Source organism: Salvelinus fontinalis, chromosome 27 (genome assembly GCF_029448725.1).
Source record: "Salvelinus fontinalis isolate EN_2023a chromosome 27, ASM2944872v1, whole genome shotgun sequence".
In the NCBI taxonomy this organism is placed as follows: domain Eukaryota; kingdom Metazoa; phylum Chordata; class Actinopteri; order Salmoniformes; family Salmonidae; genus Salvelinus; species Salvelinus fontinalis.
The window spans coordinates 38,971,496-38,995,398 of NC_074691.1; the positions used below are offsets into that span (position 1 = coordinate 38,971,496).

General features: G+C 44.9%; 1 protein-coding gene across 2 annotated transcripts in view; it reads left to right on the top strand.

Moving 5' to 3' along the window:
• The window catches only part of stmn4 (stathmin-like 4), a 37,862-nt gene extending 14,831 nt beyond the window's left edge, over positions 1-23,031 (top strand). For both annotated transcript variants that reach the window (XM_055885709.1, XM_055885710.1), the window contains exons 6-8: positions 16,125-16,376; positions 16,635-16,826; positions 19,946-23,031. In XM_055885709.1, the coding sequence (XP_055741684.1) occupies positions 16,125-16,376; positions 16,635-16,826; positions 19,946-20,005 (504 nt within the window). In that variant the 3' untranslated portion in view covers positions 20,006-23,031. The remainder of the gene's footprint in view (positions 1-16,124; positions 16,377-16,634; positions 16,827-19,945) is intronic.
• Positions 23,032-23,903: the final 872 nt, after the last annotated feature.

Genomic DNA, 23,903 nt, shown 5'->3' on the forward strand with positions numbered 1-23,903 from the left:
TAGATCAGCTGTCACTTACCAGACATTTTACCAGAAATTCGACTTCTCTGACCTGGATCCTTTGTTTGGACTTCCCGAGGCAGCCCCATTCATCCCGGGTGCTACAACAAAACGTTGATGCCGGAGGATAGGGAAGAGAGATGGGGTTCTAGTCAGGCGGCGAGCAAACCGTCCACCGCTTCGGAGTATATTACTCGCTAACTTTCAGTCCTTGGACAATAATGTAGACAAGATCAGGCCGAGGATCTCCCCTGTTTTACGGAATCACGGAATCTCTCCCCGGATATATTGTCCCCATCTATACAGCCAGCGGGGTTCTCCGTACATCACACGGACAGGAAGAAAGAACTCTCCGGGAAAAACAAAGGTGGAGGGGTATGTCTAATGGTTAACAACTCATGGTGTGATTGTGCTAACGTACAGAAACTCCTTTTGGTCTCCCGATCTGGAAATCCTCACCATCAAATATTGACCGCATTACCTCCCAATGTAATTTTCTTTGTTTATTGTCACTGCGGTGTATATCCCCCCCCACCCCCCAAACCGACACCGCGACGGCTCTCAAAAAACTACACTGGACTTTGTGCAAACTGGAAACTGCATATCCTGAGGCCGCATTTATTGTAGCTGGAGACTTTAATTAAATAAATCTGAGGAGAACGCTCCCAAAATTCTACCAACACATCTCCTGTGCTACACGCGAATAGAACACGCTTGACCATTGCTCCTCTCCCTTCCGGGACAGCTACAAGGCCTTCCCCAACCCCCACTTTGGCAAATCAGATTATGCCTCCATCCTGCTCCTCCACGCCTTTAAGCAAAAACTTAAACAGGAAGCTCCCATGGTAAGGACTGTTCAACGTTTGTCTGACCAATCGGAATCCATGCTTCAGGATTGCTTTGATCAAGCGGACTGAAAAATTATCCAGGTCACCTCTAGGAATAGTATCGACGTATACACTGTCTCGGTGACTGGGTTCATCAGCAAGTGCATACAGGATGTTGTTTCTACTGTGACGATTAGAATTTATCCAAACCAAACACTGGATAGATGGCAGCATTTGTGCAAAACTGAAAGCGCAAACAACCGCATTTAACCACGGAAAGGTGACTGGGAATATGGACAAACAGGCCAGCTATGACCTCTGTAAGGCAATCAAAGAGGCAAAATGACACTACAAGTTGCAATTCAATGGCAAGGACTCCAGAAAATCATGGATTATAAAAAGAAAGCCACATCGCGGACACCGACGCCTCACTCCCGGACAAGATAAACACCTTCTTCGCCCGCTCCGAATAAAACAACACAGAGCTGCCAACGTGGGTCCCGCCACTCACGAGGATTGTGTGCTCCCAATCTCCTTGTCCAGCGTAAGACATTCAAGCTTGTTAACCCCTTGCAAGGCTACTGGTCCAGACAGCATCCCAAGCCGCATGTGCAGAACAGCTGGCTGTGTTTACGGACATTTTTGTTGTTGAAAACTCTGTTTATTAAGTTTTACACACATAAGATAACACAAAACAATATATATAATATACTCAACTAGAATAAAAAAGAATAGCTATAAAGATACCGTACTTTAGACAAGTTAAACACACCGGGCAGAAGGCTACAAAGGTTAAAGGGCAATCTGTAGTACAGGGACAGAGCGGACACCTCACCATTGTTCCTGTAAACAGACAAGGGATAGGGGTGGAGAAATGCAACCACTCACACTCACAGACAGTCATGGCCACAGACCGACCATCCACTGGAACAAAAATAAAGCTCACATTTTAGTCTCTGACAAAGCAAGATGAACAAGGCATCCGCAAGTCACATTCAATAAGAATCAATAGGCACATCATCAACCTTAATGTCCCCCCCCTCAAAAAAAACACAAAGAAATGCTCATCCAGCCCTTAAGTCACAGGGGAGTCAAATACAGACTTATTTTTGTTTTAATAGGAATGCCATCAGAGGATGGACTGTTTAAAGTAAGACCGGAATGGAGCCCAAGCCTCATAAAACAGTTTGGGGTTCCCACGTGTATTGAATTTAAAAAAATCTAGTTTGAGAGCACAACATATCTCCCACCCAATATTTATAAGATGGGGGAGCTGCCATCTTCCAGTTCTGTAGTATTAGCCGTCTAGCTAAAAGAGTTGTATAAGCAACAGTGTTCGACTGAATTCTTGACAGCGGGGCACCTATGGGCTTAAAATTTTGAATCAGTTCCGTTTAGCCTTTAGACTCCGAGGCTTTTCTCTATCAGGCCCAATCAATCAGAACATTTTATTTCCTTCCTCTTTAAATGATGGGGCTTTTGGCAAGTGGCACTCACTGGGCCTCTCCAAAAAGGGCTGTAAGGGGAGACTGATCTATAACAGTGTCATATATATCAGAGAAACATTTAAATATTAATTCCCAGAAACCTGACAGTTTACAACAGCCCCAAAACATATGCAACAGTGTGGCTGGTTCCGTTTAACATCTAAAACAGGTTGGATCAAAATCAGAGAATATTCTTCCCAGTTTGGCCCCGGATCAGTGGATACGGTGAACCACCTTGAATTGAATGAGGCTGTGTCTGGTGCTAAAAGGGGACAAATGCACCTTGTGCAGCACAGATTCCCAGGTGTCTTCCTCAAGTTCCTCCCACAAATCCTTTTCCCATCGAGTCTTTAAAGGCACCAAAGAAGGGTTCTGTAAGTCATTAATGATTGCATATACATCTGAAATTGCACCCATATGAAGCTTGTTTAGCTCAAAGATGCTCTTTATAGCTGTATTTGAAGGCCTATGGGGAAATACAGGTGTGTTAGCTCTGACAAAGTTCCTAGTCTGGAGATAGCAGAAGAAGTGGGATTTTGGGGAGGTTGAACTTTCCATGTAGTTGAGCAAAAGATGCAAATGTATCATCAAAGAATAATTGGGCTAGTGAGGAGAGGCCCAGTGAGTGCCACTTGCCAAAAGCCCCATCATTTAAAGAGGAAGGAAATAAAATGTTCTGATTGATTGGGCCTGATAGAGAAACGCCTCGGAGTCTAAAGGCTAAACGGAACTGATTCCAAATTTTAAGAGACTGCTTTACAATTGGGTTGACACACCTTTTGCCTAGGGACACTGGGAGAGACAAGCACAACACAGAAGAAGTGCAGCAAGTTTACACGATTCAGACTCTATCTGGACCCACAGTGGTTTTGGGCCAGTAGGATTAGTCTGCAGCCAGTACAAAAGGGCTCTGAAATTTGCAGCCCAATAGTATGTCTGAAAATTTGGAAGAGCTAAACCACCCAATGCCTTAGGCTTCTGTAAATGTTTTCTACCAATCCGTGGTACCTTGCCATCCCTAATAAAATACATGAATGTTTGATCCAGTGAATGAAAAAAAGATTTTGGAATAAAAATGGGTAAACATTGAAATAAATATAAAAATTTGGGCAACACATTCATTTGAATGACTTCCAAAAAGTAAGAGATTGTTTCAAACTGTATGCTGGAGCAACAATGTTTTTCTTAAACAAATTTGAATATTTCCTTGTCACTTTAACACCTAGTAGGTGAATTGATCCCAGACAATCCTAAACTGAAAGCTTTTAAAAGACCACTTTAAAGCAGCCATATTTACAGGAAAAAGCTCACTCTTGCCTAGATTCAGCTTTTACCCTGAGATTGATCCAAACTTTTTAAGAACAGATAAGGCACGTGGCAATAAGGTATCAGGGTTGGAGATAAACAAAAGGAGGTCGTCAGCATATAGCGAGACTTTCTGCTCTAAGCCTGTCCTGATTATACCTTGAATGGCATCATTAGAGTGCAGTGTGACGGCGAGGGGCTAAATTGCCAAAGCAAACAACAAGGGGGAGAGTGGACAACCCTGTCTGGATCCGCGGTGCAAGGGAAAATAGTCAGAGGACAAGTTGTTAGTCCGTACCGTACCATGGGAGAAAAATAAAGAATCTTTATTCACGCAATGAATTTGTGGCCAAAGCCAAATCTATAAATGGCAGCTGTTAGGTAGTCCCACTCAACGCGGTTAAAAGCTTTTTCCGCAATGCCTATTTCTCATAAAGCCAGTCTGGACCGAGTGTATTACTTAGTGTAGTGAGCGTTCCATACGGATGGCTAAGAGCTTGGCTAGGATTTTGTAATCACAGTTTAAAAAGCGAGATTGGGCGATAGGATCCCCATTCCAGGGGGTCTTTGTTTTTCTTTAATAGTAATGAAATTGAAGCCTGATAAAGACTAGGCGGTAGCTTTGAGGTATTATCTGCAAATATTCGAGACAATAATGGGCAAAGCAGACTGGAAAACGTCCTGTAAAATTTGTTTGGAAAGCCGTCCGGACCCGGTGATTTACCACTTTTCGTTGCGGACACTGCTGTTGCAATCCCCTCAGGTGTACATTCTTCTTCTAAACAGTCATGGAGTCTGTATCAATTGAAGGCATATTCAAGCCATTAAAGAATCAATCAATCAGCAAAGGGTCTTGAGCGGATGCAGAGGTGTATAGCACGAAGTAAAATTGTTTGAATTGATCATTGATCTCTTTATGTATAACTGTGGTAGCACCAGAAAGGGGCCTTATTTGTGGGATTAAACATGAGGGCTCAGATTTACGGATCTGATGTGCAAGGAGTTTATTGGCCTTGTCACCTTGTTCATACACTCTGTATCAAGCTCGTAAGAGTAACTGTTCAACTTGCCTGGTCGAGAGCTCATCAAATTCAGATTGGAGTAGTTGGCGCTCTTTATATAGATCAGAGGAAGGATCCATAGCATACTTCTCATCCAATGTGGCTATGGCTTCGCTCAGGTCCTGAAGTCGCTGAGAGCGAGCTTTGTTTTTGTTGGCTGTATAAGAAATCATTTGGCCACGTAAGTATGCTTGAGAGACTCCCATATGGTAGAGCAGGACATACCTGGCGTTGAATTAGTTTCTAGGAATAAGGTGATTTCAGAAGAAATTAAATTGACAAACTCCTTATCTGAGAGTAAAATGGGGTTAAGACGCCATTGATAACACATAGGAGGTCGCTGGGGAAACTCTAGTTCAAGCACTAATGGTGAATGGTCAGAAATAACAATACTCTCATAAGTACACCTCCGAAGGTTAGGCAGAAGTTTTTTTGTCCAAAAATAAGTAATCAATGCGGGAGTATGTTTGATGAACATGAGAAAAAAAGAAATACTGTCTATCTGTAGGGTGTAGGAAACGCGAGGCCACACTTATACTGTAGCATATATCTGAAGAAAAGATTGAATAAGTAGGGCACATTGATGGGCCTGTAGTTCTTCGTGAGGACTTGCCAAGAACTGGGGACATTGTACAGTTGAAATCCCCCCCCTAAAATCTAAATTGGGAATAGTATATTATAACTAAACATAGTTGTACCACAGGTGGGCTGCTTACTTACTATCCACAGTTCGCAAGCAACAGTTGCTGATCTATGATCAAGTTCAAGACTTCTTGATGTGGCGTTGAATGTGAGCCATAGCCGGGAATCGCAGTCCATACTTCCCACCTGGATGGTCCCGTAGTAGTCGTTTGGCCTGCCCAAAAGCTGCGCGCTGCCTGGACACAGTGGGGGGAGTAGTCCTGGTAGATAGAGAAACTCTGTCCTTGAAAGCTCAGAGTTGTATTGCGGGCTCGTCGAGAGAATCTCCATCTTCTCACGCTCGAAGAATGATGTCACGGGTCCTCTTACCATCCTGGGGCTTTGGGGCGCAGTTACCGGTGAGCACGATCAATCAGGGGCTTCTCATCCATGGCAAGAACATCCTTCAGCAGCTCAGAAACAAAATCCGTAGCGCGAGGCATTTCCGCTGACTCTGGGACCGATATATACCGTCTCAGGTTATTGCGGTGAAAGAATCCCTCCAAACTCACACAACTCTCCTGTACCTTTTTCAGATCCACAGCCAGGAGTTTCACGTCAGCCTCCAGGGAGGTAGTTAGTTGGAGACATTGGTAGCAGAGGTCTCCATTGCTTCAATCGTTGTAGTGTGCAACTCTGTTGTTTTGAGTGATGTGATTGCTGGCACCGTCTCGTTCCGCAGGATGGTTAGATCAGCTTTCAAAGTATCAAAAACCTCCTGTATTCGGGCCTCAATCGTAGCAACTACCTCCGTTTTCATTTCAACTATCTCAGAGCGTAGTAGTTTGATGGCCTCGAGAATATTAATTTCAGCTCCACCAGGCAAAGCCGTACCCCCGGGTAAAGTGTGAGTCTCCGGGGCCTCAGACTCAGGAAAGGGCGGTGATAAGAGTCGGTCTTGTAGGCCAGGTTTTCTCAAAGTCATGTTTTTGGCCTTGTGTTTGGTCGACATGCTGAAATTCGAAAGCAAAGTAGTCTTGGTTTCTACGGAAAGGGATCACCAAACTAATATTTGAAAATAAATACGGTTTTGCTGCAAAATTCACATAAACTTTAAGAATACTGCGGAGCAAACAGAAAACACGTCAGCCGCACATTGCCCCCCTAGCGGCCCCACCGTATTTACGGACATATTCAATCTCTGCTTTCCTAGTCTTTTGTCCACACTTCAAGATGTTCCTGTACACAAGAAAGAAAGGGTAACTGAACTAAATTACTATTACCCCGTAGCATTCACTTCTGTCATCATGAAGTGCTTTGAGAGAGGGCTAGTTAAGGACCATATCACCTACACCTTACCCAACACCCTAGACCCACCACAATTTGCATTCCGCCCCAACAAATCCAGAGACGACCCAATCGCCATTGTACTACACACTGGCCTATCCCATCTGGACAAGAGGAATACCTATGTAAGAATGTTGTTCATCAACTACAGCTCAGCCTTCAACACCATAGTACCCTCCATGCTCACCACTAAGCTCATGGCCCTGGGTCTGAACTCCTCCCTGTGCAACTGGGTCCAAGACTTCCTGACGGGCCAACCGAAAGTGGTGAAGGTAGGCAACAACAACACCTCCGCCACGCTGATCCTTAACACAGGGCCTCCACAGAGGTGTGTGCTTAGCCCCCTCCTGTACTCCCTGTTCACCCATGACTGCGTGGATACGCACGTCTCCAACTCAATCATCAAGTTTTCTGATGACATTAAGGTGGTAGGCTTGATTACCAACAACAACCAGACGGCCTAACTTCTCGTCAACAAAAGGAAGAAGCTGATTGTGGGCTACAGGAGACAGCAGAGAGACCACGCCCCAATCCACATCAATGGAGCCACAGTGGAGAGGGTCCTCGGCATACGCATCACTGAGGACATGAAATAGTCCTTCCACAATGACACCGGGGTGAAGAAGGCATCTTCAACCCCATGAGGCTAAAGAAATTTGGCTTGGCCCCTAAAGACCCTCATAAACTTCTACAGATGCACCATCGGCAGCATTCTGTCGTGCTGTTTCACCGCCTGGTGTGGCACCGCACCGCAACCGTAAGGCTTTCCAGAAGGTGGTGCTGTGAGCCCAACCCATCACCGGAAGCACACTGCCTAACTTCCAGGACATCTACAGCATCCCGGTGACACAGGAAGGCTAAGAAGATCATCAAGGACCTCGGCCACCCAAGCGACAGCCTGTTCACCCAGCTACCATCTACAGGTGCATCTAAAGCTGGGACAGAGAGAATGAAATACAGCTTCTATCGCCAGGCCATCAGACTGTTGAACAGTCAATACTAGCCGGCCTCCTCCCCTTACGCACCTTAGGGAATGCTGCGCCACGTACATAGAGTCATTGAACACTGGTCACTAGCCGACTACCTCGCGGTACTCCACCCTGCACCTTAGAGACCGCTGCCCTATGTACATAGAGTCATGGAACAGTGGTCACTTTAATAATATTTACATCATGTTTATTATTCTGAAATCGTTTAAGTAGTTAGGAACAGGTAAGATTTGATCTCTGAAAAAGTTAACTAACTGATTACTGACTTTATATGTACATATTGTATTCCAGACATACAGTATTCTGGACATAGCTCATCCTATATAACTACTGCTGTACATACTGTATTCTGGATATAGCTCATCCTATATAACTACTGCTGTACATACAGTATTCTGGACATAGCTGCTCCTATATAACTACTGCTGTACATACAGTATTCTGGACATAGCTCCTCCTATATAACTACTGCTGTACATACAGTATTCTGGATATAGCTCATCCTATATAACTACTGCTGTACATACAGTATTCTGGACATAGCTGCTCCTATATAACTACTGCTGTACATACAGTATTCTGGACATAGCTCATCCTATATAACTACTGCTGTACATACAGTATTCTGGAAATAGCTGCTCCTATATAACTACTGCTGTACATACTGTATTCTGGACATAGCTCATCCTATATAACTACTGCTGTACATACTGTATTCTGGACATAGCTCATCCTATATAACTACTGCTGTACATACAGTATTCTGGACATAGCTCATCCTATATAACTACTGCTGTACATACTGTATTCTGGACATAGCTCATCCTATATAACTACTGCTGTACATACTGTATTCTGGACATAGCTCATCCTATATAACTACTGCTGTACATACTGTATTCTGGACATAGCTCATCCTATATAACTACTGCTGTACATACTGTATTCTGGACATAGCTCATCCTATATAACTACTGCTGTACATACTGTATTCTGGACATAGTGTCACAATACAGAGGCGGATGCAAGATGCAAGCAACGATGGTTTAATGAAAATAGTTTACAGTATCCACAGGACAGACAGAATATACTCAGACAGAATCCAACCCAGGGCCTAGGGCACATCCTCTGATGATAGCGTGCTGAGAAATCCAAGGGAGTGAGTCCGGCTGGGTAGGAAGGAGCACAGCAGATAATCCCCACAAGGGCTGAGAGAGAATGAGCACTGACACACGACACAACCTCAGGGAAGAAACAACGATCTGACAACAAGAAACACACGTTACAGAACATATAAAGGGGAAGATAATTAATTCCAGCTGGCGCAGACAATCAGGCCAAGATTGGGAACCACGCCCACACAAACACAGGAGAGAGAGAAAAGAGAGAGTGAGGCAGTGGATTCATGAACCGTGATAATACCCCCCCCCTAGGAACGCCTCTTGGCGTTCCCAGACAAATTTACCTGTCGATTGAAATCATCGATAAGGGAGTGATCCAGAATGTCCCTAGCGGGTACCCAACTTCTCTCCTCCGGACCGTAACCCTCCCAGTCTACCAGGTACTGGAATCCGCGTCCCCTCCTTCTCGAGTTCAAAATCCGATTGACAGAAAAGGTGGTCTCCCCATCAACAAGTCGTGGCGGCGGGGGAACCGGGACCGGCGGGTTAATGCGTGCCTGAAACACCGGTTTTATCTTGGACACATGGAAGGTAGGATGAATTCTCCTATACGCCGGAGGAAGCTTGAGCCGGACCGCCACCGGACTAATGATCCTGGTGACCCTGAACGGCCCGATAAATTTGGGGGCAAGCTTGTTAGAAACGGATCGGAGTGGAATGTTCTTCGTGGAAAGCCACACTCTTTGTCCAACAACGTATACCGGAGGCTTCGACCGGTGGCGATCGGCCTTAGCCTTGGTGCGCGCCCCCACCCGGAGGAGAGTCTCACGGGCACTGCTCCATACGTGACGGCACCTCTGGATGAAAGCGTGAGCGGAGGGAACAGTGACCTCGGACTCTGTACTGGGAAAGATAGGTGGCTGGTAACCTAAACTACACTCAAATGGAGAGAGACCCGTGGCTGCCACTGGCAACGAATTGTGAGCGTACTCAACCATAGAGAGTTGTTGACTCCAGGAAGAGGGGTTCTTAGAAACCAAACATCGCAACACTCTCTCCAAATCTTGGTTGGCCCTCTCCGTTTGACCGTTGCTCTGGGGATGAAACCCTGAAGAAAGACTGACACTTGCTCCCAGTAACCTACAAAACTCCTGCCAAAACTTGGACACAAATTGGGGCCCACGGTCAGAAACTACGTCCATCGGCAGGCCATGTAAGCGAAAAACATGATCCACGACCGTTACCGCTGTTTCCTTGGCAGATGGTAATTTAGGCAAGGGAATAAAATGAGCCGCCTTCGAGAACCGGTCCACCACAGTCAAAACAACCGTCTTGCCCTGGGAGGGCGGGAGACCGGTAACAAAATCTAGCGCGATGTGGGACCAGGGTCTCGAAGGGACCGACAGCGGTTGGAGTAACCCATCTGGGGGTCGATTAGAACTCTTCCCAGTGGCACAAACCGAGCAAGCCAAGACAAAACTGTGAATGTCACGAGCCATCAGCGGCCACCAAAAGCGTTGCTTCACTAAAAAGCTAGTACGGCTGACTCCTGGATGACACGCTACGTTGGAGCAATGCCCCCACCGAATAACATCGGAACGACACCCCTCCGGCACAAACAACCGATTAGGCGGACAACCGGGCGGAGGCGTTACCCCTTCTAAGGCCGTTCTGACCCTCGATTCAACCTCCCATATAAGTGTGGAGACCACTAGGGTCCTGGGTAGGATGCACTCGGGAGTGGATGGGCGTTCGGAATGGTCAAAAATACGAGAAAGGGAATCGGGTTTGACATTCTTGGAACCCGGGCGATACGAGAGAGAGAAGTCAAAACGTCCGAAAAAGAGTGCCCACCGCGCCTGCCTGGAGTTGAGTCTCTTGGCCGTTCTGATATATTCCAAATTCTTGTGATCGGTCCAAACTATAAAAGGTACCCCCGAACCCTCTAACCAATGGCTCCACTCCTCCAATGCTAACTTTACTGCCAACAACTCTCTGTTGCCAATGTCGTAGTTGCGTTCCGCAGGTGATAACCGATGGGAAAGGAACGCGCAAGGGTGCATCTTGTTGTCAGATGCGGCACGTTGGGAAAGTACCGCACCTACCCCCACCTCTGAAGCGTCCACCTCCACCACGAACTGACGCGAGGGATCGGGAGCTATGAGGATGGGGGCCGAAACAAAGCGGCTCTTGAGTTTGACGAATGCAGCCTCGGCTGTATCGGTCCACCTGAACGTCACTCTGGGGGAGGTTAAGGCGGTAAGGGAAGCGACTATCTGGCTAAAGTTGCGAACAAAACGCCGGTAGAAATTGGCGAATCCCAGAAACCTCTGTAGGGCCTTACGGGAATCTGGGCTTGGCCACTCCACCACAGCCTTAATCTTGTCAGGATCCATGCGAATACCTTCAGTCGAGACGATGTAACCTAGGAATGGAACGGATTGTGCATGAAAAATGCATTTCTCCGCCTTGACAAAAAGTCCATTCTCCAACAACCTCTGGAGCACTCGTCTGATGTGCTGAACGTGTTCCTGGAGAGAAGAAGAAAAAATCAGTATGTCATCCAGGTAAACATATATGAACTGATCAATCATATCTCTCAGCACGTCATTGACGAGTGCCTGGAAAACCGCTGGGGAGTTGGATAACCCAAAAGGCATGACCAAATACTCGAAGTGCCCTCTGGGGGTGTTAAACGCGGTCTTCCATTCGTCCCCCCTCCTTATGCGAACCAAATGATAAGCATTACGTAAATCCAACTTAGTGAACACGGATGCTCCCTGTAACCTTTCAAAGGCTGAGGACATCAACGGTAAAGGATAGGTATTCTTCACTGTGATGTTATTCAACCCACGGTAATCAATGCAAGGACGCAGAGATCCGTCCTTCTTCCCCACAAAGAAGAACCCCGCCCCCGCTGGAGAAGAGGAAGGACGAATGAATCCAGATGCCAGAGACTCAGAGATGTATCTCTCCATAGCCTCTCTCTCAGGAACAGAGAGTGAATATAACTTGCCTTTAGGCGGAGACTCACCTGGCAATAACTCTTTTGCACAGTCATAGGGACGATGCGGAGGAAGAGAAGCAGCACGGGACTTGCTAAACACCTCCTTCAGGTCGAGGTATTCAACGGGCACGTTAGACAAATCCACTGCCTCCTCTAGAAACACAGAATCAGACACAGATGAACAAGCAGACACTAAACAGGACTCAAGACACTTGTTACTCCACATAGATATAGAGTTATGACCCCAGTCAACTCTGGGGTTGTGTTGGGTGAGCCAAGGGTGGCCGAGAACTAATGGTGCAAGGGGTGAGTCCATGAGTAGAAATGATAGTGTCTCAGTATGATTGCCAGAAGTGATGAGTGTGATAGGTTCAGTGGTGTGAGAAATGTTGGGGAGTTCTTGACCATTGAGAGCGTTGACGGATATCTTGTGCGTGAGTGAGGTGATAGGAATCTGGAGCTTGTGAGCGAGCTTGAAGTCCATGAAATTACCCTCTGCTCCTGAGTCCAGTAAAGCTTGGGTGTCGTGCGTGTGGGTGGCCCATCTTAGTCTTACCGGGAGGAGAGTAGATGATGAGGTCTTCTCTGTGATGACACCACCCGATAGTAGCCTCATACTTACTACCGGGCCTGATCTTTTACCGGACTGGAGTGGATAAAGTGGCCCGCTCTACCACAGTAGCGACAAAGTCCTTGGGATCTCCGCCTCTCCCTCTCCTCCCGGGAGAGGCGAGCCCTCCCCACCTGCATGGGCTCGTGAGCGGAGGCTGAACTGGCCGTGTTCCCGCCGCTGGCATACAGACTACCCGTGTCGTTATACGGTCTGTTAGGGTATGCTCGGCGGCCAATACGACTCAGACGAGCGTCGACCCTCAATGCTAGTTCCACTAGTCCATTTAAACTCCTGGGAAGGTCCAGAACATAAATCTCCTTCTGGATCCGGTCCTCCAGCCCATGCAGGAACATGTCCCACTGCGCCTCCTCGTTCCACTGACATTCTACGGCCAGAGTGCGGAATTGAATGGAGTATTCCGATACTGAACGGTCTCCTTGGCGAAGGTCAGCGAGTAGTCTGGCCGCCTCCCTACCCGCCACGGCCCGATCGAAGACCCTTCTCATCTCCTCGGAGAGTGTCTGGAAAGAGGTGCAGCATGGGTCCTGGTTCGCCCACACCGCCGTTCCCCAAAGAGCTGCTTTGCCTGATAGCAGTGTGAGTACGAATGCTACCTTAGACTGTTCACGGTTGAAGGTCCGTGGCTGCAACGAGAAATGCATTGAACATCTCGTAAGAAAAGCTCTACAATAGTCCGGATCACCTGAATAACCCTCTGGTGTCGGTAGTCGTGGCTCTAGCTGAAAATCCAGCTCTGGCGGGGCGTGTGGAACTGCCGGTGTAGGTGGCGCAGCGAGACCCTTCAGATGTTGTAATTGTTGGGTCAGCTGGGATACCTGCGTCGCCATGGCTTGTACTGCCCGACCGGTGCTGGAGATGTTCTCCTCTTGTTGGTCCATTCTCGTGATACTGCGGGAAATGAATTCGGTCAGACTCGTTGAACTCGCTGCATCCATGATATGGTCAGATCGTTCTGTCACAATACAGAGGCGGATGCAAGATGCAAGCAACGATGGTTTAATGAAAATAGTTTACAGTATCTACAGGACAGACAGAATATACTCAGACAGAATCCAACCCAGGGCCTAGGGCACATCCTCTGATGATAGCGTGCTGAGAAATCCAAGGGAGTGAGTCCGGCTGGGTAGGAAGGAGCACAGCAGATAATCCCCACAAGGGCTGAGAGAGAATGAGCACTGACACACGACACAACCTCAGGGAAGAAACAACGATCTGACAACAAGAAACACAGGTTACAGAACATATAAAGGGGAAGATAATTAATTCCAGCTGGCGCAGACAATCAGGCCAAGATTGGGAACCACGCCCACACAAACACAGGAGAGAGAGAGAGAGAGAGAGAGCGAGAGAGAGAGAGAGAGAGAGAGAGAGAGAGAAAAGAGAGAGTGAGGCAGTGGATTCATGAACTGTGACACATAGCTCATCCTATATAACTACTGCTGTACATACTGTATTCTGGACATAGCTCATCCTATATAACTACTGCTGTACATACCTTTTCCTACTTATCTATTGTCCATACTGCCTTTACACATCAGGTATTTACATCCTGGAACCTGATATTTCTTAATCTCTTGTTTATTCTTATTTCTTCTTCGCTGTTGTGCTGTTAGATATGTATTTCACTGCTGGAAACAAAAGCTGCACCTGCTTTAACATCTGCTCATCTGTCACGTTCCTGACCTATTTCTGTTAGTTTGTTATATGTGTTAGTTGGTCAGGACGTGAGTTTGGGTGGGCATTCTATGTTTTCTGTTTCTATGTTGGTTTTTGGGTTGCCTGGTATGGCTCTTAATTAGAGGCAGGTGTTTGACGTTCCTCTAATTAAGAGTCATATTTAGGTAGGCGTTGTCACAGTGTTCGTTGTGGGTGATTGTCTTCCGTGTCTGTGTCTGTACACCACGCGGGACTGTTTACGGTTTGTTCGGTTTGTGGAGTCTATGTTTCCTATTCGTGCGTTTTTCTTGTTTTATGTAAGTTCGTTGTTTAGGTCTGTCTACACCGTTTGTTGTTTTTGTTAGTTTAGTCAAGTTCGTGTTTTCGTTAATAAAATATGTCATTTCACTACGCTGCGCCTTGGTTCCCTCAATACTCCTCCTCTTCAGATGAAGAGGAGGAGGACTGCCGTTACATCATCTGTGTACGTGACAAATACACTTTTTTTTAAATGTTATTATATTATTCTAGAATGTATCATTTTTACATGTTTTATTTTATTTTCATCATAACACATCATATCATTACAAAATCGAATCTATAATCCTCTCCAATAAGATCTCAAATCTCGTTTTTTTAAATATATTTTATAGACACTGAATGACTTATATTACACTACCTGATCAAAGGTATGTGGTCACCTGCTCGTCAAACATCTCATTCCAAAATCATGGGCGTTAATATGGAGTTGGTCCCCCCTTTGCTGCTATAACAGCCTCCATTATTCTGGGAAAGGCTTTCCACTAGATGTTGGAACATTGCTATGGGGACTTCCATTCAGTCCCAAGAGCGTTAGTGAGGTTGGGCTCTTAGTCGGTGTTCCAATTCATCCCAAAGGTGTTCGATGGGGTTGAGTTCAGGGCTCTAATCAGGTCAATCAAGTTCTTCCACACCAATCTCGACAAACCATTTCTGTATAGACCTCGCTTTGTGCACAGGGGCATTGTCATGCTGAAACAGGAAAAGGCCTCCCCCAAACGGTTGCCACAACCTTGGGTAGCAGGTAGCCTAGTGGTTAGAGCGTTGGACTAGTAACCGTAAAGGTTGCAAGATCGAATCCCCGAGCTGACAAGGTAAAAATCTGTCGTTCTGCCCCTGAACGAGGCAGTTAACCCACTGTTAACTGGCCGTCATTGAAAATAAGAATTTGTTCTTAACTGACTTGCCTAGTTAAATAAAGGTATACAAATGTTGGAAGAACAGAACTGTGTAGAATGTCATTGTATGCTGTCGCGTTAAGATTTCCCCTCACTGGAACTAAGGGGCTTAGCCTGAACCATGAAAAACAGCCCCAGACCATTATTCCTCTTCCACCAAACTTTACAGTTGGCACTATGCATACGGGCAGGTAGCGTTCTCAAGGCATCGGGCAAATCCAGATTTGCCCGTCGGACTGCCAGATGGTGAAGCGTGATTCATCACTCCAGAGAACGCATTTCCACTGCTCCAGAGTACAATGGCGGTGAGCTTTACACCACTCCAGCCAACGCTTGTCATTGCGCATGGTGATCTTAGGCTTGTGTGCGGCTGCTTTGCCATGGAAACCCATTTCATGAAGCTCCCGACGAACAGTTATTGTGCTGACGTTGCTTCCAGATGCAGTTTGGAACTCGGTAGTGAGTGTTGCAACCGAGGACAGATGGTTTTTACGCTCAGCGTCCCATTCTGTGAGCATGTGCGGCCTACCACTTTGCGGCTGAGCCGTTGTTGCTCCTAGACGTTTCCACTTCACAATAACAGCACTACCGTTGACCGGTGCAGCTCTATTAGGGCAAAAATTTGATGAACTGACTTGTTGGAATGGTGGCATTCTATGACGGTGCCACGTAGAAAGTCACTGAGCTCTTCACCTGTTACCAACGAAATGGCCGAATCCACTCATTTGAAGTGGTGTCTAGATACTTTTGTTTATATCAGGATTTTTTTGTTTTATGCAGTTTTTACGTCTGGATTTTATTCATGCCCGTCCTGAATGTAAATATTGCTGTTGTTGTTTTCCTGTGTGGCAGGACAAACATGCAGAAGAGGTGAGGAAAAAGGTACTAGCTTTGGCAGATGCGGTGGATCTGGGCTGGTGTGTGATAAAGGACGTAGAGGTGATAGAGTTGAACAAGCGTGCGTCGGGCCAGGCCTTCGAGGTCATCCTGAAGCCCCCGTCGTTCGATGGCATCCCAGAGCTCAACGCTACCATGCCCCAACGCAGGGAACTCTCCATGGAGGAGATCCAGAAGAAACTAGAGGCTGCAGAGGAGAGGAGGAAGGTGAGGAGACAGGGAGGAGGAGACGAGAAACAAACGCACACATAAACGCATACACACACACACATTCACAAGCATACCAGTATACACACACACGCTCACTTTCACAAAAATACGGAACGCACACACATACACAGACACACAGACACAGACACACACACACACAATCATGCATATACAGTATGTGTGCACAAACACACTCACCATAATCCATGTCTGTCTGTATCCTGCTCCTGATACTCTCCTCACACCGCCCTCTAGTGCCAGGAGGCTGAGCTGCTGCAGCACCTGGCAGAGAAGAGAGAGCACGAGAGAGAGGTCATTCAGAAGGCCTTTGAGGACAACAACAACTTCATCAAGAACGTCAAGGAGAAGCTGGAGCACAAAATGGAGGCCAACAAGAAGAACAGAGAGGCTCTGCTGGCGGCCATGTTGGAACGACTGCAGGAGAAGGTAATGTTTAGCTGTGATCTTTCTCTATATTCTCTCCAGTCTGTGAGTCTCTCTCTCTCTCTCTCTCTCTCTCATTCTCTATATTCTCTCTTCAGTCTGTGAGTCTCTCTCTCTCTCTTTCTCTATATTCTCTCTTCAGTCTGTGAGTCTCTCTCTCTCTCTTTCTCTATATTCTCTCTTCAGTCTGTGAGTCTCTCTCTCTCTCTTTCTCTATATTCTCTCTTCAGTCTGTGAGTCTCTCTCTCTTTCTCTATACTCTCTCTTCAGTCTGTGAGTCTCTCTCTCTCTCTCTTTCTCTATATTCTCTCTCCAGTCTGTGAGTCTCTCTCTCTCTCTCTCTTTCTCTATATTCTCTCTTCAGTCTGTGAGTCTCTCTCTCTCTCTTTCTCTATATTCTCTCTTCAGTCTGTGAGTCTCTCTCTCTTTCTCTATATTCTCTCTTCAGTCTGTGAGTCTCTCTCTCTCTTTCTCTATATTCTCTCTTCAGTCTGTGAGTCTCTCTCTCTCTCTCTCTTTCTCTATATTCTCTCTTCAGTCTGTGAGTCTCTCTCTCTTTCTCTATATTCTCTCTTCAGTCTGTGAGTCTCTCTCTCTTTCTCTATATTCTCTCTTCAGTCTGTGAGTCTCTCTCTCTCTCTCTTTCTCTATATTCTCTCTTCAGTCTGTGAGTCTCTCTCTCTCTCTCTTTCTCTATATTCTCTCTTCAGTCTGTGAGTCTCTCTCTCTCTCTCTCTTTCTCTATATTCTCTCTTCAGTCTGTGAGTCTCTCTCTCTCTCTCTTTCTCTATATTCTCTCTTCAGTCTGTGAGTCTCTCTCTCTCTCTTTCTCTATATTCTCTCTTCAGTCTGTGAGTCTCTCTCTCTTTCTCTATATTCTCTCTTCAGTCTGTGAGTCTCTCTCTCTTTCTCTATATTCTCTCTTCAGTCTGTGAGTCTCTCTCTCTTTCTCTATATTCTCTCTTCAGTCTGTGAGTCTCTCTCTCTCTTTCTCTATATTCTCTCTTCAGTCTGTGAGTCTCTCTCTCTTTCTCTATATTCTCTCTTCAGTCTGTGAGTCTCTCTCTCTTTCTCTATATTCTCTCTTCAGTCTGTGAGTCTCTCTCTCTTTCTCTATATTCTCTCTTCAGTCTGTGAGTCTCTCTCTCTCTTTCTCTATATTCTCTCTTCAGTCTGTGAGTCTCTCTCTCTCTTTCTCTATATTCTCTCTTCAGTCTGTGAGTCTCTCTCTCTCTCTTTCTCTATATTCTCTCTTCAGTCTGTGAGTCTCTCTCTCTCTCTTTCTCTATATTCTCTCTTCAGTCTGTGAGTCTCTCTCTCTCTTTCTCTATATTCTCTCTTCAGTCTGTGAGTCTCTCTCTCTCTCTTTCTCTATATTCTCTCTTCAGTCTGTGAGTCTCTCTCTCTCTCTTTCTCTATATTCTCTCTTCAGTCTGTGAGTCTCTCTCTCTCTCTTTCTCTATATTCTCTCTTCAGTCTGTGAGTCTCTCTCTCTCTCTTTCTCTATATTCTCTCTTCAGTCTGTGAGTCTCTCTCTCTCTTTCTCTATATTCTCTCTTCAGTCTGTGAGTCTCTCTCTCTCTCTTTCTCTATATTCTCTCTTCAGTCTGTGAGTCTCTCTCTCTCTCTTTCTCTATATTCTCTCTTCAGTCTGTGAGTCTCTCTCTCTCTTTCTCTATATTCTCTCTTCAGTCTGTGAGTCTCTCTCTCTCTCTTTCTCTATATTCTCTCTTCAGTCTGTGAGTCTCTCTCTCTCTCTTTCTCTATATTCTCTCTTCAGTCTGTGAGTCTCTCTCTCTCTCTTTCTCTATATTCTCTCTTCAGTCTGTGAGTCTCTCTCTCTCTCTTTCTCTATATTCTCTCTTCAGTCTGTGAGTCTCTCTCTCTCTCTTTCTCTATATTCTCTCTTCAGTCTGTGAGTCTCTCTCTCTCTCTTTCTCTATATTCTCTCTTCAGTCTGTGAGTCTCTCTCTCTCTCTTTCTCTATATTCTCTCTTCAGTCTGTGAGTCTCTCTCTCTCTCTTTCTCTATATTCTCTCTTCAGTCTGTGAGTCTCTCTCTCTCTCTTTCTCTATATTCTCTCTTCAGTCTGTGAGTCTCTCTCTCTCTCTTTCTCTATATTCTCTCTTCAGTCTGTGAGTCTCTCTCTCTCTCTTTCTCTATATTCTCTCTTCAGTCTGTGAGTCTCTCTCTCTCTCTTTCTCTATATTCTCTCTTCAGTCTGTGAGTCTCTCTCTCTCTCTTTCTCTATATTCTCTCTTCAGTGTGTGAGTCTCTCTCTCTCTTTCTCTATATTCTCTCTTCAGTCTGTGAGTCTCTCTCTCTCTCTTTCTCTATATTCTCTCTTCAGTCTGTGAGTCTCTCTCTCTCTCTTTCTCTATATTCTCTCTTCAGTCTGTGAGTCTCTCTCTCTCTCTTTCTCTATATTCTCTCTTCAGTCTGTGAGTCTCTCTCTCTCTCTTTCTCTATATTCTCTCTTCAGTCTGTGAGTCTCTCTCTCTCTCTTTCTCTATATTCTCTCTTCAGTCTGTGAGTCTCTCTCTCTCTCTTTCTCTATATTCTCTCTTCAGTCTGTGAGTCTCTCTCTCTTTCTCTATATTCTCTCAGGAGAAGGCAACGTTTTGCTACTATCTGGCTCTCCTTTCATTCTCTTGAGTTTCTCTCTCTGTCTTTCTCTCTAGTCACTCATTCTCTCTGTGTCCGTCTGTCCCGCTGTCTCTCCCTCTCTCTCCCAACTACATACATTTTCAAACTTCTACAGTCTTGATGAATAATACATGGAGTTATATTTGTATTTCTCCCTTGTCTTAAGTTATTGGTCTGATCATTCCCTTGTTGAGTACCTCCCTTGTTGAGCACCTCCCTTGTTGAGCACCTCCCTTGTTGAGCACCTCCCTTGTTGAGCACCTCCCTTGTTGAGCACCTCCCTTGTTGAGCACCTCTCTTGTTGAGCACCTCCCTTGTTGAGCACCTCCCTTGTTGAGCACCTCCCTTGTTGAGCACCTCTCTTGTTGAGCACCTCCCTTGTTGAGCAATATCTGCATGAATGTTTACATCTCATCCTCATTAGTGCCAATAGATTCCTGAATGTAAATATTGTTGTTGTTTTTGTTGTTTTTCAGGAAGAACACGCATTAGAGGTGAGGAAGAAAAAAGAACTGAAGGAGGAGGCCTGCCGTTAGACGAGCGGAAAGATAGAGGGAGAGAGAACGGAGGAGTGGTTTTGTGTCATTAAAAAAAAACAAGAGATCAAGACAATGAGGGGGAAAAAAGGAAAACCAAAAGCTGCCCCATCAGAGCGATGAAGACAGGAGTTGATATACAGCACCAGTCAAAAGTTTGGACACAACTACTCATTAGAGGTTTTTTTCTTTTCTTTCTACATTGTAGAATAATAGAAGACATCAAAACTATAAAATAACACATATGGAATTATGTAGTAACCAAAAAAAGTGTTAAACAAATCAAAATATATTTGAGATTTGAGATTCTTCAAAGTATCCACCCTTTGCCTTGATGACAGCTTTGCACACTCTTGGCATTCTCTCAACCAGCTTCATGAGGAATGCTTTCCCAACAGTCTTGAAGGAGTTCCCACATATGCTGAGCACTTGTTGGCTGCTTTTACTTCACTCTGTGGTCCAACTCATCCCAAACCATCTCAATTGGGTTGAGGTTGGGTGATTGTGGCGGCCAGGTCATCTGATGCAGCATTCCATCACTCTCTTTGGTCAAATAGCACTTACACAGCCTGGAGGTGTGTTGGGTCATTGTCCTGTTGAAAAACAAATGATTGTCCCTGTAAGCGCAAACCAGATGGGATGGAGTATCGCTGCAGAATGCTGTGGTAGCCATGCTGGTTAAGTGTGCCTTGAATTCTAAATTATTCACAGTGTCACCAGCAAAGCACCCCCACACCATCACACCTCCTCCTCCATACTTCACGGTGGGAACCACACATGCAGAAATCATCCAATCACCTACTCTGCGTCTCACAAAGACACGGCGGTTGGAACCAAAAATCTCAAATTTGAACTCATCGGACCAAAGGACAGATTTCCACCGGTCTAATGTCCATTGCTCGTGTTTCTTGGCCCAAGCAAGTCTCTTCTTCTTATTGGTGTCCTTTAGTAGTGGTTTCTATACAGCAATTCAACCATGAAGGCCTGATTCACACAGTCTCCTCTGAACAGTTGATGTTGAGATGTGTCTGTTACTTGAACTCTGTGAAGCATTTATTTGGGCTGCAATCTGAGGTGCAGTTAACTCTAATGAATTTATAATCTGCAGCAGAGGTAACTCTGGGTCTTCCTTTCCTGTGATGGTCCTCATGAGAGCCAGTTTCATCATAGCGCTTGATGGTTTTTGCGACTGCACTGGAAATCTATTCCAGGTGACTACGTCATGAAGCTGGTTGAGAGAATGCCAAGAGTGTGCAAAGATGTCATCAAGGCAAAGGGTGGATACTTTGAAGAATCTCAAATCTCAAATATATTTTGATTTGTTTAACACTTTTTGGGTTACTACATTATTCCATGTGTGTTATTCTACAATGTAGAAAATAGTAAAAATAAAGAAAAACACTTGAATGAGTAGGTGTGTCCAAACTTTCGACTGGTACTGTATGCATCAACGATTTGGAACAAGCGCACAAACTAAACAGTTTCTACTGGGGGATTTGACTACATACAACAAAAACATTGCGATGAAGTGATGAAATACAAGCGAAAATGAGAAGCGAATGCGATGCTTGTCTGGCTGGCAGATCAAGGTGCACACGAGGGAGGAAGTGGTCTGGTAGTGTCAGGGGGAGTGATGTAAATTATTATGTTAGAATGGGTACGGTGCCTTGGTCAACTGCAGAGCAGTTAGCGTCAAACAAGTTACGCAGGCTACAACGTAACACCCTTAGAGCCCACTTTCCCATAGTTTACACGCCTCATATCTACGCTCATACACAATCTCTCTGTATCTCACATGCAAGCTCTTACACATAAGAGTTATTTATACCGTGAAACATTTCCCCGTATGGCTTTAACAGAATGCTGTAAACAGTTTATGCACGTCTTCCACTCATGCGCTATTTTGAATTTACCAGGGAACGCTATAAATGATGAATGATTTGTGAATGACAGATAAAAGATTGGGTTGTGTCATTGGAAAAAGCTCTCAAGTAAACTTGATCAACTTTAGTTCATTAACTGATCGAAAATTGACTTCATACATATAGCTACAGACTTAGAGCACAAAATGGACTCTGGTTTAATGGACATATGATCATCGCTTTCTTTTTTTAACCACGACAAAAAAAATCACTCCGATACAAAAGAACATAGAGCAGAACACATCTTGGACGCCAGGGAGGGTGAGGAACTGGTTCCGATTGGTTCGTTGATTGATTGACAGGATGGTAAACTGCTTGAGCTGTCAGACCAGCCCATCCAATGGGTACGCTTTGCTTTGGCATGTCACTGTACTTACTTGTTAACTGTGATTGTCTGTTGTTTTTTTGATGATAGAATAAGAGAGAGAACGAAAGAATGAGAGAAAAGATTGATGTTAGGTGGAGCCACTCTGGGTACGTCCTAAATGATTGGGGTTGATGTTAGCTGGAGCCACTCTGGGTACGTCCTAAATGAGAGGAAGAGATTGGGGTTGATGTTAGCTGGAGCCACTCCGGGTACGTCCTAAATGAGAGGAAGAGATTGGGGTTGATGTTAGCTGGAGCCACTCTGGGTACGTCCTAAATGATTGGGGTTGATGTTAGCTGGAGCCACTCTGGGTACATCCTAAATGATTGGGGTTGATGTTAGCTGGAGCCACTCTGGGTACGTCCTAAATGATTGGGGTTGATGTTAGCTGGTGCCACTCTAGGTTCGTCCTAAATGGCTCCTTATTCCCCAAATAGGCTTCATTTACACAGGCAGACCAATTCTAATATTTGTTTCACTTATTTTGTCTTTTGACCAATCACATCAGATCTTTTCACATCAGATATTTTTCAGATCTGATTGGTCAAACGCAGCCAGGAATAGGCCATATGGAATAGGGTGCTATTTAGGACGCAGCCTCTGTCTTCATTGTGGCGTAGTGTGAAATGTTTGCACTGTATTGTTGGGGGAATGTGGGGGTTTTACTTGCGGTGTGTGTATTTGTTATGTTCTAATCTACTCTTTGGCATGGTCAGTAAACGCTTCTCTTGACTGAACTCGTTTTTGTCTTTTGTTTTTTTTTAAACATATAGAAATCTTTCATTTTTGTCTTTTAGCAATGCTTTTATCCAGAGCGACTTAGTCAGAAAAAAAATATAATAACAATTGTATGACAAAATAATAACAGACGTGAAAATATCTGTCATAATTTTTTTTTTTTACAGAATACGTGGTAAGATGCTTTACAATTATTTCATAGCTACACATTCTACTGTAAACTAGGGTAAACACATTCTACTGTAAACTAGGGTAAACACATTCTACTGTAAACTAGGGTAAACACATTCTACTGTAAACTAGGGTAAACACATTCTACTGTAAACTAAGGTAAACACATTCTACTGTAAACTAGGGCAGACACATTCTACTGTAATCTAGGGTAAACACATTCTACTGTAAACTAGGGTAAACACATTCTACTGTAAACTAGGGTAAACACATTCTATTTTAAACTAGGGTAAACACATTCTACTGTAAACTAGGGCAGACACATTCTACTGTAAACTAGGGTAGACACATTATACTGTAAACTAGGGTAAACACATTCTACTGTAAACTAGGGTGGAAACATTCTACTGTAATCTAGGGTAAACACATTCTACTGTAAACTGTTACACACATTCTTCTGTAAACTAGGGTAAACACATTCTACTGTAAACTAGGGTGGATACATTCTACTGTAAAACTAGGGTATGCACATTCTACTGTAATCTAGGGTAAACACATTCTACTGTAAACTAGGGTAAACACATTCTACTGTAAACTAGGGTAAACACATTCTACTGTAAACTAGGGTAAACACATTCTACTGTAAACTAGGGTAAACACATTCTACTGTAAACTAGGGTAAACACATTCTACTGTAAAC